This window comes from Salvia hispanica, chromosome 4, assembly GCF_023119035.1.
Source record: "Salvia hispanica cultivar TCC Black 2014 chromosome 4, UniMelb_Shisp_WGS_1.0, whole genome shotgun sequence".
NCBI lineage: Eukaryota > Viridiplantae > Streptophyta > Magnoliopsida > Lamiales > Lamiaceae > Salvia > Salvia hispanica.
The window spans coordinates 1,740,868-1,757,347 of record NC_062968.1 but is presented as its reverse complement, the minus strand read 5'-3'; the positions used below and the strand labels follow the sequence as shown (position 1 = coordinate 1,757,347).

Sequence of the window (16,480 nt, the reverse complement as noted above, 5' to 3'; positions counted from 1 at the left end):
TCCCAAGAATTAAATTAAATCCGGAAAAAATAGAATTTCTTCTTCAAAAATCAAGGGGATCAAAAATGGCTAGTATTTATGGAAATTTTCTCTAATATTCCCACTCACCCTTAAACAATTAATTCACCTCATAATTTAATAAATCACATGCCACATCACATAGTCAACAATTTTGACTTTTCAAACTTCCCGGTCAAAGAAACTCATGCAATAAATTCACTTATCAAATAATTCACATCTCCCACGTCATCAATTATAAATTCTAGGGCTCTAAAATTAGGGTTCGGAAATTCGGGATGTTACAAACACCGTCCTCACGAAGGGCGAAGATATAATCAGTTTACATTCAGTTTTTTTTGCGCTTTTATTTCGTCGAACTTCACGTTCCGAAGTCGATTGCTCTCTGTTACTTATCGTTTGTTTATGAAGCTTATTTTACGTCTTGATGGTGTTGATTTTGTGTTGATATACGTTGATTCTATGTTTTAGTTAAATTTCAGAGGTTGATTGTTATTCTCTGTTTGGATGTTTCTGTGCTTGATCTGGGAAATAGGTTGTGGATTTGTGCTTTTGTAGTTGATCTGTGGTGAATCGGCGAATCTGTAGTTATGGATATAATTTTGGAAGGAGTTTGTTTCGGATGCTTGGATCCGGAGTGGATTTAGCATCCGGAGTCTGGATCTGAACAGGGGAAACCAAGTTTTGCATGGATTCTGAATTTTCTGCTTTCTTTTTACTTTACTTCGTCTAGTCGTCGTAGATCTACCTTAGTTTTAATTGTTCTTCAGTTTTGTTGCTTTTAAATCCGTTCGCTTCGTTTCAATTTACGTTCTCACTCTGTTTTTACTGGAAGTTTCATGCCATTTGTTGGAGAAGATGATGATCGAAGGCGACGCCTATATTTTCTCAGAAGGCTTCCAGGTCACCACCAACGACAAGAGCCGCCTCAGCGAACTCGGCACTGGCCGCGCCACCTACGTCGAACCCCTGCACCAATAAACACAGGCAATCACAAATATAAAGGAGAATGAACACAACGAATTGTTTACCCAGTTCGATACAATGCGTATCTACGTCTGGGGGCGATGCCAAGCCCGGGATTTCACGTTAATGCCGGATTTTGTGGAACAGAAATTGGGTGAGAGAAATCTCACGTTAAATTCTTGCATATTCAAAGTGGGGTGAAAAATTAATAAATAATTTGGGCTCATAACAATTGGATTTCAAATTGGCCAAAAGGAATAATTGTACTAGGCCCAAATGAAGTTGAAAAGGACTTCCAAAAGTTGGTTACGAAGAATTGGGATCTACACAAATAAAGAAAAAGATCCTAGCCCAAATTCAATAATAAAAACTCTAGCCCATTCCATCAACATCGAAAAGAATTTAAGGCAAAAATTTTCGGCTACACAAGCGACCTCCGTTCAAGAACAACTAAAAAGGTAGAAAAAGTCGGGGTGTTACAATCTACCCATCTTAACAAAAATTTCATCCCGAAATTTGCTTACGTCCTTGAATATAATATTTCTCCATCATCTTCTTGTCTTCCAAATTCCAAGCAGCTTCCTTATATCGTTAAAATTAACACTATAGTTGAAAGTCATATCTCTATAATATTCTTGGCATGTCATAAACGTCATTCTTGTAGGACATTGCTATAATTCTCGTGCTCCTCAGCAAGGTATAAAGATCATCTCCGTCGTGTCGGTACTTTTGGGAAATTACGCAAGATTAGACTATATTAATTTAAATCACGAAACGATCTCTCGTCGTTGCATGAATACATCCTCTAACAAAATCTTCTTGTCTCGACACCTTGCTCATTTGAACTTCAGTTTGTTTTCTCTATTCTTCTCTTCTTTAAATCTTCATCGTATTGTTGTTTAGGAAAACGATAAGAAATAGTGATACCATATTAGAAATGGGTCACTCAACCCTTAAAAGGCCTCAGACTAATTAGGAATGGATAGCACTTATATACTAATCCAACTTCCCTCACTCATCAAATGTGGGATAGGTTTGCACCCAACAAACCTCCCCTCAAACCGAGACCACATCGGGAACACACAGTCGATACATCGAGACATTACGGGTCCGACTCAAACTATAGTCATCCAGGGTTGGACCCATGGGTTCCGATATTAAGTCCATCAGCCTGGCCGATAAAAAGTCCATCGTGAGTGTAGGAAACTTCAAGACCAAGAAAGTAGTTGAGTCGACCAAGATCTTTAATGGCAAACTCCTTATGAGTCTGAGATATGAACCTCTGCAGCAAAGATTGATCATTACCCGTGATGATGATATCATCCACATAAAGAAGAAGAAAGATGGTTGACGTCCCCGATGAAAGTAGAATAATGACGAGTCTGCTCGACTCTGAGAGAAGCCCATACTAAGAAGAAAAGTGTTGAATCTCTGAATATTGTCATATGCTGTCAATCTTGTCAGCCAGTTTCTACAGTCTCCTACAGATGATCATTTTCAAGCTTTGAAAAAGCATCCTCCGGTATGTCAAGGGAACAATCAATTTCGGCTTGTCCTCCATACTAAGAAGAAAAGTGTTGCCTCTGAATATTGTCATATGCTGTCAATCTTGTCAGCCAGTTTCTACAGTCTCCTACAGATGATCATTTTCAAGCTTTGAAAAAGCATCCTCCGGTATGTCAAGGGAACAAGAAAAGTGTTGAATCTCTGAATATTGTCATATGTTGTCAATCTTGTCAGCCAATTTCTACAGTCTCCTACAGATGATCATTTTCAAGCTTTGAAAAAGCATCCTCCGGTATGTCAAGGGAACAATCCATTTCGGCCTACCTTCACTCATCGTACTGACTCTTCCATTATTGGATACTCGGATGCCAACTGGGTTCGTTGCATTGATACTCGGCGCTCTACATATGGATATTCTATTTTAGGGTCGGACCCATGGGTTCCATCCTAAAACGAATTGGTAATAGGAGGAGCGCCCATGAGACTTATATACTGATTTCAGTTCTCTTTGTATACCGATGTGGGATAGTTCTAATATTATCTTTTAGTATCAATTGCCAAAAATATGCCACTATATATGAAAAATTTATATTTCTATGGTATCGAAATCTGCCGACAAAATATACCAAACTGAAAATTCGATATATCTTTAATAAATACCAAATTTTCAAGACCAAGTCAAACTAGAAAAAGAGTAATTAATCCAACTACAACCGACATAAATAAATCAAAAAATAATTTATAAATATATGATGATGAATAATATATCAACCTCCATGATTAAATTTTGGGCTCCATTTGGCGCGTTGCACATTAAATGTTAACTAACAAAACCAGAGGTTTCAATCCATCCATCCATGGCAGCTTCAATTTCAACGATGATCAACCATTCACTCTATTTCCTACTTCTCATTACAACCACTTTATCTTCACCGCTGTCCTTCAACTTCTCCGCCATCGCCCCCAACCTCTCCAACCGCCAGATCATGCTCGAAGGCGACGCCTACATATCCCGAGAAGGCCTCCAGGTCACCACCGACGAGAGCAGCCGCCTCAGCGCCCTTGGAACCGGCCGAGCCACCTATGCCGAACGCCTCCACCTCTGGGACAAGGCCACCGGCAACTTGACCGACTTCGACACCCACTTCTCCTTCGTCATCAGGGCCGAAGACCCCAACTGCGCCGCCGACGGGCTCGCCTTCTTCCTCTCTCCGGTCAATTCCACGATTCCGGCGAACTCCTCCGGCGCCGGCCTCGGCCTCGCCCCATGGTCAGCCGCACATGCTCCTCCAATGGCCCCAGTCCCATTCGTGGCGGTCGAATTCGACACATTCTCTACTTCTGAGTTCGACGACCCGCAAGGCCAGCACGTGGGGATCGACGTAAGGTCTCTGAACTCCACCGTGTATGCGCCGTGGAGAAACAATTTGACGGAGGGGAAGACAACTGATGCTTGGATTAGTTATAATTCTTCAAACATGAAATTTCTAGTCACTTTTAATGAGTTTAATGTACAGCCGCCTCGGTTATCGAGTATTGAATACACTGTAGATCTCCGGACTATTCTACCGGAGTTTGTCGAAATCGGGTTCTCTGCAGCGACTGGAGCCTGCTTCCAGACAAACAATGTCAAATCATGGAGTTTCAGTTCCACTCTAGATCTGAAAATCGAACGTAATGTCACCAGCCCTGGCCCCGAGGATACGCCTTCGCCACGTAATGAACCCGGCCCTGACCCCGAACAGGCGGGAAAACCGGTCGGGTTGATTGCGGGTTTATTATCTGCGGTGGTGGTTGGGTTGGTTTTGGTGGGATACTGGCTATGGAGAAGGAAACGAGGAGGGAGAAATGGGGAGGATGAGGACGGGGATGTTTCGGCTATGGAGATGGATTTTCAAAAGGGGAGTGGACCTAGAAGATTCTCCTACGGAGAACTTGCGGCCGCAACGGGTAATTTTGCGGAGGAAAGCAAGCTAGGTGAGGGCGGATTTGGCGGAGTCTTCCGAGGCTTCTTGAAGAGTCTGGACTCGTATGTGGCGGTGAAGCGGGTTTCCAAGAACTCGAAGCAAGGAGCAAAGGAGTACGCGTCGGAAGTGAAGATCATCAGCCGGCTACGCCACAGGTATAAACATAACTCGATCGTGTTGTCTGTAATCTGAAGCGATGAATTTTGTTGTTTTTCAATTTCTAATTTTCTCAATTTTTCCAAACTGACATCTTTTAATAATGTTCAAAACAACATTGATTAATTATAATAAGGCAAGAAAAAAAAAAAGAGTGCGAATTAAAAAAAAAAAAAAACTCCTCCGTCCCTCAAAAATTGACAAAGTTGTATATATCATGAGTTTTATTGTAGAAATGGTAAAGTAGAAGAAATAGACAAAAAGGAAAAGAGAGGGAGAAAAAGGTAGTGGAAATAGTGTTAATGGATTGTGGGTCCACATTATTAGTGGTGTGTGTTTGATCAAAACTTTTATTATTTAGACTTTGTCTAATTTTGGGGGACGATTAAAAATGAAACAACTAGTCTATTTTTTAGGGACAGAGGGAGTATTTGAGTAGCATCACTAAAAAATGTCGTTTTGTACAACAGGAACCTCGTACAACTCATAGGCTGGTGCCACGAGAAGCGTGAGCTCCTTCTGGTGTATGAACTTCAACCAAATGGCAGCTTAGACTCTCACCTCTTCAACAAAAAAAATCCCCCTTTGAACTGGGAGACTCGGTTCAAGATTGCACGGGGGCTCGCGGCAGCGCTACTGTACTTACACGAGGAGTGGGAGCAGTGCGTGGTCCACCGAGACATCAAGTCGAGCAACGTCATGCTCGACTCGGCCTTTAATGCTAAGCTAGGCGACTTCGGGCTGGCTAGGCTCATCGACCACGATAAGGGGTCGCAGACGACGATCCTAGCCGGCACGATGGGCTACATGGCGCCCGAGTGCGTGATGACGGGAAGGGCGAGCAAGGAGTCAGATGTGTACAGTTTCGGGATAGTGGCGCTCGAGATTTCGACGGGGAGGCGACCGATATGGGGTCAGGTGAGGACGGTGGAGTGGGTGTGGGAGTTGTACGGGGCAGGGCGGCCGTTGGAGGCTGCGGATGTGAGTTTGGAAGGGTGTGGAGGGTATGATGAGCGGGAGATGGAGAGGTTGATGGTGGTGGGGTTGTGGTGCGCGCATCCGGATGACGGGCTTCGCCCGTCGATGAAGGAGGTGGTCCGGCTTCTAGGGTTCGAAGGGGAGTCGCCACCTCAATTGCCGCCCAAAATGCCGGTACCTACCTATGGTGCTCCGCCTCCGCCATCTAGTGTTGCATCTTTGATTTATGCATCTAATGCAACTTATTCGTCTTCGGGTTATAGTCATGGCTCTACTGCCACTTCTTCTTCTGGTGCTTCTGGTGATGCTTCTGTGGCACTATTGCATTCGAGATGAGGTGATAATTCGACCGTGAGTCGATCGGTTAAAGGGGTGTGGTCTTTGTGTCATGAGATTCTCAGTTCGTTTGAAGATTATGAGTTTTGATTATTTCGCATTTAGGGACTTTTTGGTCCTAAACCTAAACACTAAATCATTTATTTTGTTTATTCTTTGAGACGTAAGCAATCTTATTATGTTGGAATGGTGTCATATTCACGTACTCACATTATAATAGGTATTTTGATTTAACACTACATAACATATAATCAAATGATATGATTGCAGAAGTGTTCAATAAGTCCAATACCTAGCTAGCTTTTAAACGGACATCCATAAACCATGGGCTTTTGTGGCCCAATATCCAATGTTGAGTTGTTCACATTTTGTTGGGCTGGACTGTCTGGTGTTTTGCTGGGCGGCTTAATGTAAAGAAGAATTTGCCCATTACTGACAAGATTAATTTGGTAATTTGGGCCAATTTAATCTTGAAATACCAGTCCAATATTGATACAAAATTGTTTTTATAATAAAAAATGTTCGAAATCTGTAGGAATGAATGTATGTAAAATCACGAAATTTGAACCAATTCAAGTTTATCGCATGCTCTTTCTGTTCCACTTCAAGTAAGATGCTTTATCTGAATATGAGATTTTAGGATATATATTGTCATTTATTATTGTACTAATACTTTTGAAGATAAAGTTGTACCCATCTTCCCATAGTTCAAACCAAAAATAGTTTCCTTTACCAAATTGGTTCGTTCGCTAATATTTGAATTTTTAGAAATTTTTTACCATACATTACTCTACTTATAATGAGTCTACTAATGTCTACTAATATTATTTCATTTAATCTTCATCATTTTTTCTCTTACTTTTCAAATTTTGTAATAAACCTGTAGCTTTTCTTTGTACTATAAATTCTGGTAATTTTATGTCTATAAAAATTGAATTTTACCCTCCACCGTGAAGGTGTTTATAGCAAAAAAAAAATTTTAATAAAAAATGAATTTGTTGTTGTGTCGAGGGATTATATACATGACATATATATTTGCACTCGATCTATGATTAGTGCTGCGATATAATTGGTTGAACTAAAACACCCTAGTTCGATAGGGATCAAAGTATCGGACTATTTTAATTAGTAGTGAGAGAATAATTAACAATATGATTAAGGAACAACTTAATGTTGGTGTTATCGAGACGAAAGTTTACTTGAATATATTGAAATTTGACTAGCTTAATAAAGCACTTAAATTAGATTCCTTAAGGCTGGATTTATGTATAACGAGTCTTCTCCGGCTATAAACTAACAATAAGCTAATGATACATGTTATATTTGATGCAATATTAAAAAATAAAAATCAAAGAAATTTATTGCTTCTTAAGTGAATTAAGTTAAGCCATAGAAATTTATAACCTGGGCCTTAGGTTTATTTGGTCTTTTAGTAGCTGGGCATTATTTAATTTGGAAAACAAATTAGATAAATATAGGGAATCCTGCTAAGTTTAATTTAGTTAACCAAAATTATAAATAAGTGAAGATGGTATATATCATCGTTTCACTCTTTCCTTTTTTTTCGATGCAATAGAAAATGCTCGAGCCTCCTAGATAACAAGTCTCAAGTCATGTCCAACAAAAATCAGCAACGAATCATCTAACATACAAATAAACAAAAATCACAAACACAACAACAACTAAGTTTAATCATAAGCACAATCAAATAACATAAAAACAGAAAACGCAAGAGAAATGCAACAACACGCCATAAGTTCAAACAACATGAGACAAGCCTATAGTCGTACATCGACTTCAGTACAACAAACACTTTCAAGCAAGTAAAATGGCGATAAACAAAATATATCGTTGTCCGCAAAGTCCAAGAGTCCCCCATCTCTTTGTGGAATCTCTTTACATTACACTAGTTTACCTTTACTTAGTCGATCTTTTGATCCCACTTAAATTTGCTATTTTAACTAAGTGATGAACATAATGATACAGTTGTAAGTATTTAATAATGAAAAGAAAAAAATACTACTCTTACTATATTGATTGTTGGAGACGAAGACCCCGGGTTAAATATTCAATTGAGGTAGGTAGGCAGCTGGGCCACATCAGGAATGTGAGAGGAATTGGAATCAAAAGACCATTCATTCACTTTATTCTTTTCCACAGATTTATATTCATCGTATACACTTTTATTTTCTCTATAGAAAACATTCCATATAACTTTAATTGCTAGGTGAAATAATTTGGTGCTAAAAATTTGGTATGAGTGCAGACGATATCTCATTTTATCAAAATTTTTGATATATCATTATATCGAATTTTCGATATGATAAATTTAAATATCAATGATATACGGTACTAGATTTTGGTACGGTATAGTGAAAATACATATTTAGATATATTTGATATTTACAGTCAGACCAAAAATAATGTATATACATGGTGCACGCTAAATTACAGTGTATTTCAAACTTTAAATATGCCGCAATATATGAAAATTTATATTTCTACAGTACCGAAATCTCCCGACAAAATATACCAAACAGAAAATTCGATATATCTTTAATAAATACTCCCTTCCCTGAAAATTTGTCCCATTTTTCCATTTCCGTCCGTCCCACAAAATTTTCCATATTTGGTAGTGGACCTCATATTCCACTAATTCATTCCTACTCACATTTTATTATAAAACTAATATATAAAAATAAGATTCACATCCCACTAACTTTTTCAACTCAGTTTTCATTACATTTTTTAAAATTCATGCCATGTCAAAGTGATAATATTTGGGGGAAGCATGGAGTATTAATTCTACATTTTTAAGACTAAGTCAAACTAGAAAAAGACTTAACAAGCTTATTAATCCAACTACTACTCGCTTAAATAACTCAAAAAATAATATGTTAGATGAATAATATATTACATTTTGGGCTCCATTTGGCGCGTTGCACATTAAATTACTCCAAATAAATGCCAAACTAACTAACAAAACCAGAGGTTTCAACATCCATCCATGGCTGCTTCAATTTCAACGATGAAGATGATCAACCATTCACTCTATTTCCTACTTCTCATCACAACCACTTTATCTTCGCCGCTGTCGTTCAACCTCTCCGCCATCGCCCCCGAGCACTCCAACCGCCAGATCATGCTCGAAGGCGACGCCTACATCTCCCGCGAAGGCCTCCAGGTCACCACCGACGAGAGCAGCCGCCTCAGCGCCCTCGGCACCGGCCGCGCCACCTACGCTGATTCCCTGCACCTCTGGGACAAGGCCACCGGCAACTTGACCGACTTCGACACCTACTTCTCCTTCGTCATCAGGGCCGAAAACCCCAACTGCGCCGCCGACGGGCTCGCCTTCTTCCTCTCTCCGGTCAATTCCACGATTCCGGCGAACTCCTCCGGCGCCGGCCTCGGCCTCGCGTTCCACAACGCCACCGCGAACGTGTCCGTGGACGCGTTCGTGGCGGTTGAGTTTGACACGTTTACGAACCACTGGGACCCGGTGTTCCCGCACGTGGGGATCGATGTCCGGTCGCTGATCTCGGCCGAGTCGGCGGCGTGGAGGAATAATCTGACGGAGGGGAGGGTGAGTGAGGCTTGGATTAGTTACAGGTCTTCTTCTAAGACGTTTGTGGTGAATTTTACGGAGTTTGTGAATCGGACGGCTCGGGTTTCGAGTATAGAGCACACTGTCGACCTCCGGGATTTTCTACCGGAGTTTGTCGAGATCGGATTCTCCGCGGCTACGGGAAGTTGTTTTCAGAAAAACAATGTTAAATCATGGAGTTTCAATTCCACTCTGGACCTGAAAATCGCGGATACGCCACGTAATAATGTAACCGGCCCTGGCCCCGAACCGGGTAGCAAACCGGTCGGGTTGATTGCGGGTTTATTATCTGCGGTGGTGGTTGGGTTGGTTTTGGTGGGATACTGGGTATGGAGAAGGAAAAGAGGAGGGAGAAATGGGGATTTGCAGGATGAGGATGAGGATGAGGATGAGGATGAGGAGGACGGGGAAGTTTCGGCTATGGAGATGGATTTTGAGAAGGGGAGTGGGCCTAGAAGATTCTCCTACGGAGAGCTTGCGGCCGCCACGGGTAATTTTGCGGAGGAAAGCAAGCTGGGTGAGGGCGGATTTGGCGGAGTCTTCCGAGGCTTCTTGAAGAATCTGGACTCGTATGTGGCGGTGAAGCGGGTTTCCAAGAACTCAAAGCAAGGAGCTAAGGAGTACGCGTCGGAAGTGAAGATCATCAGCCGGCTACGCCACAGGTATAATAAACATAAACCGATCGTGTTGTCTATAATCAGAAGCGATGAATTTAGTTGTTTTTCAATTTCTAATTTTCTCAATTTTTTCAAACTGACATCTTTTAATAATGTTCAAAACAACATTGATTAATTATAATAAGGTAAAGAAAAAAAAAAGAATGCAAATTAAAAAAAACTCTCTCCATCCTCTAAAAATTGACAAAGTTGTATATGTCACGGGTTGTAATGTAGAACTGGTAAAGAAGGAGAGATAGAAAAAAGAAAAAGAGAAGGAGAAAAAGATAGTGGAAGTAGTGTTAATGGATTGTGGGTCCACATTATTAGTTGTGTGTGTTTGATCAAAACTTTCCTTATTTAGACTTTGTCTAATTTTGGGGGACGGCTCAACATGAAAATATCTAATCTATTTTTTAAGGACAGAGGGAGTATTTGAGTAGAATCACTAAAAAATGTCGTTTTGTACAACAGGAACCTCGTACAACTCATAGGCTGGTGCCACGAGAGGCGTGAGCTCCTTCTGGTGTATGAACTCCAACCAAATGGCAGCTTAGACTCTCACCTCTTCAACAAAAAATATCCCCCTTTGAACTGGGAGACGCGGTTCAAGATTGCAAGGGGGCTCGCGGCGGCGCTACTGTACCTGCACGAGGAGTGGGAGCAGTGCGTGGTCCACCGAGACATCAAGTCGAGTAACGTCATGCTCGACTCGGCCTTTAATGCTAAGCTAGGCGACTTCGGGCTGGCTAGGCTCATCGACCATGACAAGGGGTCGCAGACGACGATCATAGCCGGCACGATGGGCTACATGGCGCCCGAGTGCGTGATGACGGGAAGGGCGAGCAAGGAGTCAGATGTGTACAGTTTCGGGATAGTGGCGCTGGAGATTTCGACAGGGAGGCGACCTATATCGGGGCAGGTGAGGACAGTGGAGTGGGTGTGGGAGTTGTACGGGACGGGGCGGCCGTTAGAGGTGGCGGATGTGAGTTTGGAGGAGTGTGGAGGTTATGATGAGAGGGAGATGGAGAGGTTGATGGTGGTGGGGTTGTGGTGCGCGCATCCGGATGACGGGCTCCGACCGTCAATGAAGGAGGTGGTGCGGGTTCTAGGGTTCGAAGGGGAGGCTCCACCACAATTGCCGCCCAAAATGCCGGTGCCTACCTATGGTGCCCCGCCGCCGCCATCTAGTGTTGCTTCTTTGATTTATGCGTCTGATGCGACTTATTCGTCTTCGGGTTATAGTTATGGCTCTTCCGCCACTTCTTCTTCTGGTGCTTCTGTTTCCGCTTCTGCGGCGCTATTGCATTCGAGATGAGGTGATAATTCGACCGTGAGTCGATCGGTTAAAGGGGTGTGGTCTTTGTGTCATGAGATTCTCAGTTCGTTTGAAGATTATGAGTTTTGATTATTTTGTATTTAGGGACTTTTTGGTCCTAAACCTAAACACTAAATCATTTATTTTTTTTATTCTTTGAGATGTTAACAATCTTAGTATGTTGGAATGGTGTCATATTCACGTACTCACATTATAATCACTACATAACATATAATCAAATGATATGATTGCAGAAGTGTTCAATAAGTCCAATACCTAGCTAGCTTAAACGGACATCCATAAACCATGGGCTTTTGTGGCCCAATATCCAATGTTGAGTTGTTCACATTTTGTTGGGCTGGACTGTCTGGTGTTTAGCTGGGCGGCTTATATGTAAAGAAGAATTTTCCCATTACTGACAAGATTAATTTGGTAATTTGGACCAATTTAATCTGGAATGACCAGTCCGATATTGATACAACATCGGTTTTATAATAAAAAATGTTCGAAATCTGTAGGAATAAATGTATGTAAAATCACGAAATTTTATTCAGTTTAAGTTTATGACATGCTCTTGCTGTTCTGCTTCAAGTAAGATGCTTTTTCTGGACATGAGATTTTAGGATATGTTGTTTAAATGGTTAAATAAAGTAATGGTATACGAACAAAGTAAGAGTATTAAAAAAGCATAATTTTTCAGGCTTAGCCTGTTTTCTTTACCAAAAAAAAATAAAGCATAATTTAAAAAAAAAAAAAAGAAATACAGCACTTTAGTTAGAAGTTAGAATGACCAAAAACAAATATGAATGATGATTTGAGGTGGGACTGTGGAACAGAGGGGTACCTTTTAAAATTTTAATAACAAATCACGAACTTAAAAAATTCTCGATTATATTGTCCAACAATGAATTCGACGTTGATGAATAATGACAAAAACATTATTATCTGACGACACGAACGACTAAATGATGTTATACATTATTTTGGTGAGTAAAAGGCCAGTTCCTAGACACTGGAAGTTAAATTTTGGAATACTAAGATTTAGTGAGTATCACATTGTCATTTATCATAGTACTACTAATAGTTTTGAAGATAAAGTTGTACCCATCTTCCCATTGTGTTCAAAAAACAAATAGTTTCCCTTTACCATATTGGTTCGTTCACTAAAATAGTCTGTCATTGTGAAAAAAAAAAAAAACAGCTTCCTTTTACCATATTAGTTTGTTCACTAAAATAGTCTATTTGAATTTTAAGAAATTTTTTACCACACATTACACTACTAATAATGAGTCTACTAATTTCTATTAATACTATTCAATTATTTTCTCTTTTACTTTTCAAATTTCGCATAAAACCTGTACTTTTTCCCAAAAACTTATATTCTTATTAGGGAATGGATAAAGTACAATGCTATAGATATATACGATTAATACTCACCAAAATAAATTGTCAGAGGTTTTCGCTCGATGGTTGTGTTTATTTTGTATGTTCGAAATTTTAAAATGATAATTTTCCTATAATTTGTGTTGATCATATAGTCTATACAACATACAATACACATGCTGCACACTGTATACATACACTACACACAATATACACGAACACAACGTGTTCTCGGTTCTTAATGAACCTTAGTAAATCTAATCCCTGCAGCTATATTTTATAGCATTAAATTGCAATATACAAATATGAGAATTTTCTAGACAGAAACGAGACAGATAGATGCATCTCACTTATAATTGGTGGAAGCTACATTTACAAGTTACTCCCTCGTCTCCCATTAATTGTCCACTTTAGTTTCGGCACGGATTTTAAGAAATGTAAAGGAAAGTAGGTTAAAATGTTAGTGGAATATGAGTCTCACTTTTATTTATTAGTTTTATAATAAAATGTTAGTGGAATAAGTTAGTGAAATGTGGGGTATACTTACCATTTATGGTAAAAGTGAAAGACAATTAATGGGGGACGGACGAAAATGGCAAAAGTGTACAATTAATGGGAGACGGATTAATGGGAGACAGAGGAAGTAATTAAAATAGAAATATGCCAAATATCTGGTTTTTTAGCCTAACAATTTTGATGATCACATGTATACCAATTTTAATACCAATTACCAAGTTTGATAAAAATAGCTATCCGACCGAATATATGTCAAATATCTATAACATGACTCCCAACTCTCCACCCACTACCTTTATATAAACCACAGTGAAGAAAATCAAAGCAACAAATTAGAGTGGAGTTGGAATTGATGATGAATATGGCAATTCAGAAGCCAATAAACCATCTTTGTAAATACACACACACCAGTATTATTATGTGTTATAAAATGCCACGTGTCACTTTCATCGCTCGTCGACTTCCTGCATTAAGTGATCATCGTCTTCGTTGCATCCAAACGGGACGACGATCCGGTGGCTACCCTCCTTCCATTTGGGATTTCCGCTACATTCAAGCGCTAAACACTGAGTATGAGGTAAAGATATTGTATAAAAATATGCAACGTTACATACCTTATGTGAACATTATTCGTGATCATTTTAGGTCACATTTAGTATTATGCAGTATATATATGTTATATTTAATTTTATTTTAATAGTTTAAAAATTGTTCTGTCCACTACCAATATAGTGACGATGGTTAACGATGCAGATTTTAATGCAAAATTGAATTCTATTATTACAGGAAGAGAGGCAGCAAGAAATGGTAGGAACTCCGATTGAGCAGGTGAAGATGCTGCTGCTAAAGGACCAACGTTTGGAGCTGATCGATGACCTTCGGAGGCTGGGCATATCTTGTCATTTTCGACACGAAATCGATCAAATATTGAAGGCAAAATATTTAAACAAAGATCATGAAAGAGATTTGTACTCAAAATCTCTCAGATTCAGACTCCTCAGACAATATGGCTTCACCATCTCTCAAGGTCTCTACCTTTCTTTTTACTTAGTTTATTAATAATGTTTTTCATTAATGGTGAAACTAATCCAACGAAAAATGTATGCAGAAGTGTTTGATTGTTTCAAGAATGACAAGGCTACTGATTTCGATACCAAAGGATTGTTACAACTCTACGAAGCTTCGTTTCTAGCAACACATGGAGAAGAAACGCTAGAAATTGCTAGAGAATTTGCTGCTAAATCTCTGCATAAAAGAGTAGTTGATCATGAAATTGATGACATTCATCTCTTATCATCAGTAGAAGCTGCATTTGAGTTCCCTTCTCATTGGATGGTTCAAATGCCAAACGCGAAATCCTTCATCGATGCTTACAGAAGGAGGCCGGACATGAATCCAGATGTGCTAGAGCTAGCCATGTTCGACATAAACAATGTTCAAGCACAATTTCTAGAAGAACTCAAGGAGACATCTAGGTGAAATATATAATATAGTGACAATGAATTCATTTTCTTGATTGAAATAATAGTACTTATTCTTGATGATAGGTGGTGGGAGAGTACTGGACTTGCTCAAGAGCTTCCCTTCATAAGAGATAGATTAGTGGAATGCTACTATTGGACCATTGGAGTCGTTGAACGTCGTGAACATGGATTCGAGAGGATAACGATCACTAAAATATTGGCTCTTATTACAGCTATAGACGATATCTATGATGTTTATGGCACTCTTGAAGAGCTCCAACTATTCACAGATGCTATTCGAAGGTTAGTACAATAATAATTATACAATTTTATCAACTATAGTACTATATGTTAATTTTGTGTAAATTTTGGCCAGATGGGATATTGAATCAATTGACAAACTTCCTCCTTATATGAAAATGTGTTATCTTGCACTATATAACTTTGTGAATGAGATGGCTTACTTTACTCTCAAGGATAAAGGCTTCAACTCCATCCCATTTCTACGGAAAACGGTAACACTTAAAAACTTGTGTACCATTTACTTGGAACATTATGTGTATTCTTTAATTAGGGAAATGCCAATGAAATTTTTGGCAGTGGTTAGATTTGGTTGAGAGGTATTTTAAAGAGGCTAATTGGTACCACAAAGGATATAAACCTAGCTTGGAAGAATACATCAACAATGCTTGGATATCAATAGGAGGTGTCCCCATTCTATCCCACCTTTTTTTCTTGCTAACGGATTCGATTGAGGAGGAGGCTGCTGAGAGCGCGCACAAATACCATGATATTATTCGTGCATCGTGTACGATTACAAGGCTAGCTGACGATATGGGAACATCGCTGGTACGCGGCGTGATAAATGCATTAATTAGACTTTTAAATTAATTGTGCATGCCTTACATTCATTAAATAAAAACTTCTAAACTTTTTAGGCTAATTAGTTTGGGTGTTGTTAACCCTAGGATGAGGTGGAGAGAGGCGACGTGCCAAAATCAGTGCAGTGTTACATGAACGAGAACAATGCTTCGGAACAAGAGGCGCGAGAGCATGTTCGATCACTCATAGAGCAGACATGGAAGACGATGAATAAGGAAATGATGGAATCTCCATTTTCCACATGTTTCGTAGAAGTTTGTGCTAATCTTGCTAGAACGGCACAGCATATATACCAGAAGGAATCTGATGGATTTGGAATGCAACACTCATTGGTTAACAAACAGCTCAGAAGATTGCTATTCGAACCTTATGAATCAAAGATCTGATATGCATGCGAACACTCTTCTGTCTTGAACAATCAATAAGAAGGAAAATATATAATGCTAGTATAATTTTATTTTGATATAATTTTGTTGTGTATTAAGCCATATTCAATGGTAAGATCGATAATGTTACATTATTGTTAAATTTGATCCGGTTTTGAATTCTCAATTTAAATTATTTTTTCACAAAACATATTGTATCAAATTAGAAGCAATATTATGAGGATTGTAACAATATTCTAAATGCATTTGTTAAAATGAAATAAAATTTATATTACTAACATTTTCTTACATGTCAATATGTTTGTTATGTCATCACACTAGTTGTAAAATATTGAGTCAGAG

General features: G+C 39.3%; 2 protein-coding genes across 2 annotated transcripts; both read left to right on the top strand.

The window, feature by feature from the left end:
- The first annotated feature begins 3,355 nt into the window (after positions 1-3,355).
- Positions 3,356-11,690, top strand: LOC125185630. Its single transcript, XM_048082188.1, has 4 exons — positions 3,356-4,612; positions 5,084-5,918; positions 8,908-10,196; positions 10,665-11,690. Exons 1-4 carry the CDS (start codon positions 3,369-3,371, stop codon positions 11,506-11,508), a joined length of 4,212 nt encoding a protein of 1,403 aa, XP_047938145.1. The 5' UTR covers positions 3,356-3,368; the 3' UTR covers positions 11,509-11,690.
- A 2,147-nt stretch (positions 11,691-13,837) lies between these two features.
- Positions 13,838-16,248, top strand: LOC125185624 (1,8-cineole synthase, chloroplastic-like). The gene is made up of 7 exons (XM_048082181.1): positions 13,838-13,984; positions 14,194-14,434; positions 14,516-14,882; positions 14,955-15,173; positions 15,247-15,385; positions 15,471-15,719; positions 15,839-16,248. The coding sequence occupies exons 1-7, from the start codon at positions 13,838-13,840 to the stop codon at positions 16,136-16,138; spliced, it is 1,662 nt and encodes a 553-aa protein (XP_047938138.1). The 3' UTR covers positions 16,139-16,248.
- The last annotated feature ends 232 nt before the right edge of the window (positions 16,249-16,480 follow it).

Excerpts from the sequence above, each read along its gene's own strand:
- LOC125185624 (XM_048082181.1), top strand. The coding sequence starts at position 13,838 with ATGCCACGTGTCACTTTCATCGCTCGTCGACTTCCTGCATTAAGTGAT. Across the intron at positions 13,985-14,193 it reads CGCTAAACACTGAGTATGAG|GAAGAGAGGCAGCAAGAAAT; the intron begins GTAAAGATATTG and ends CTATTATTACAG. Across the intron at positions 15,174-15,246 it reads TTCACAGATGCTATTCGAAG|ATGGGATATTGAATCAATTG; the intron begins GTTAGTACAATA and ends AATTTTGGCCAG.
- LOC125185630 (XM_048082188.1), top strand. The coding sequence starts at position 3,369 with ATGATCAACCATTCACTCTATTTCCTACTTCTCATTACAACCACTTTA. Across the intron at positions 4,613-5,083 it reads ATCAGCCGGCTACGCCACAG|GAACCTCGTACAACTCATAG; the intron begins GTATAAACATAA and ends TTTGTACAACAG. Across the intron at positions 5,919-8,907 it reads CTTCTGTGGCACTATTGCAT|CAAAACCAGAGGTTTCAACA; the intron begins TCGAGATGAGGT and ends CAAACTAACTAA.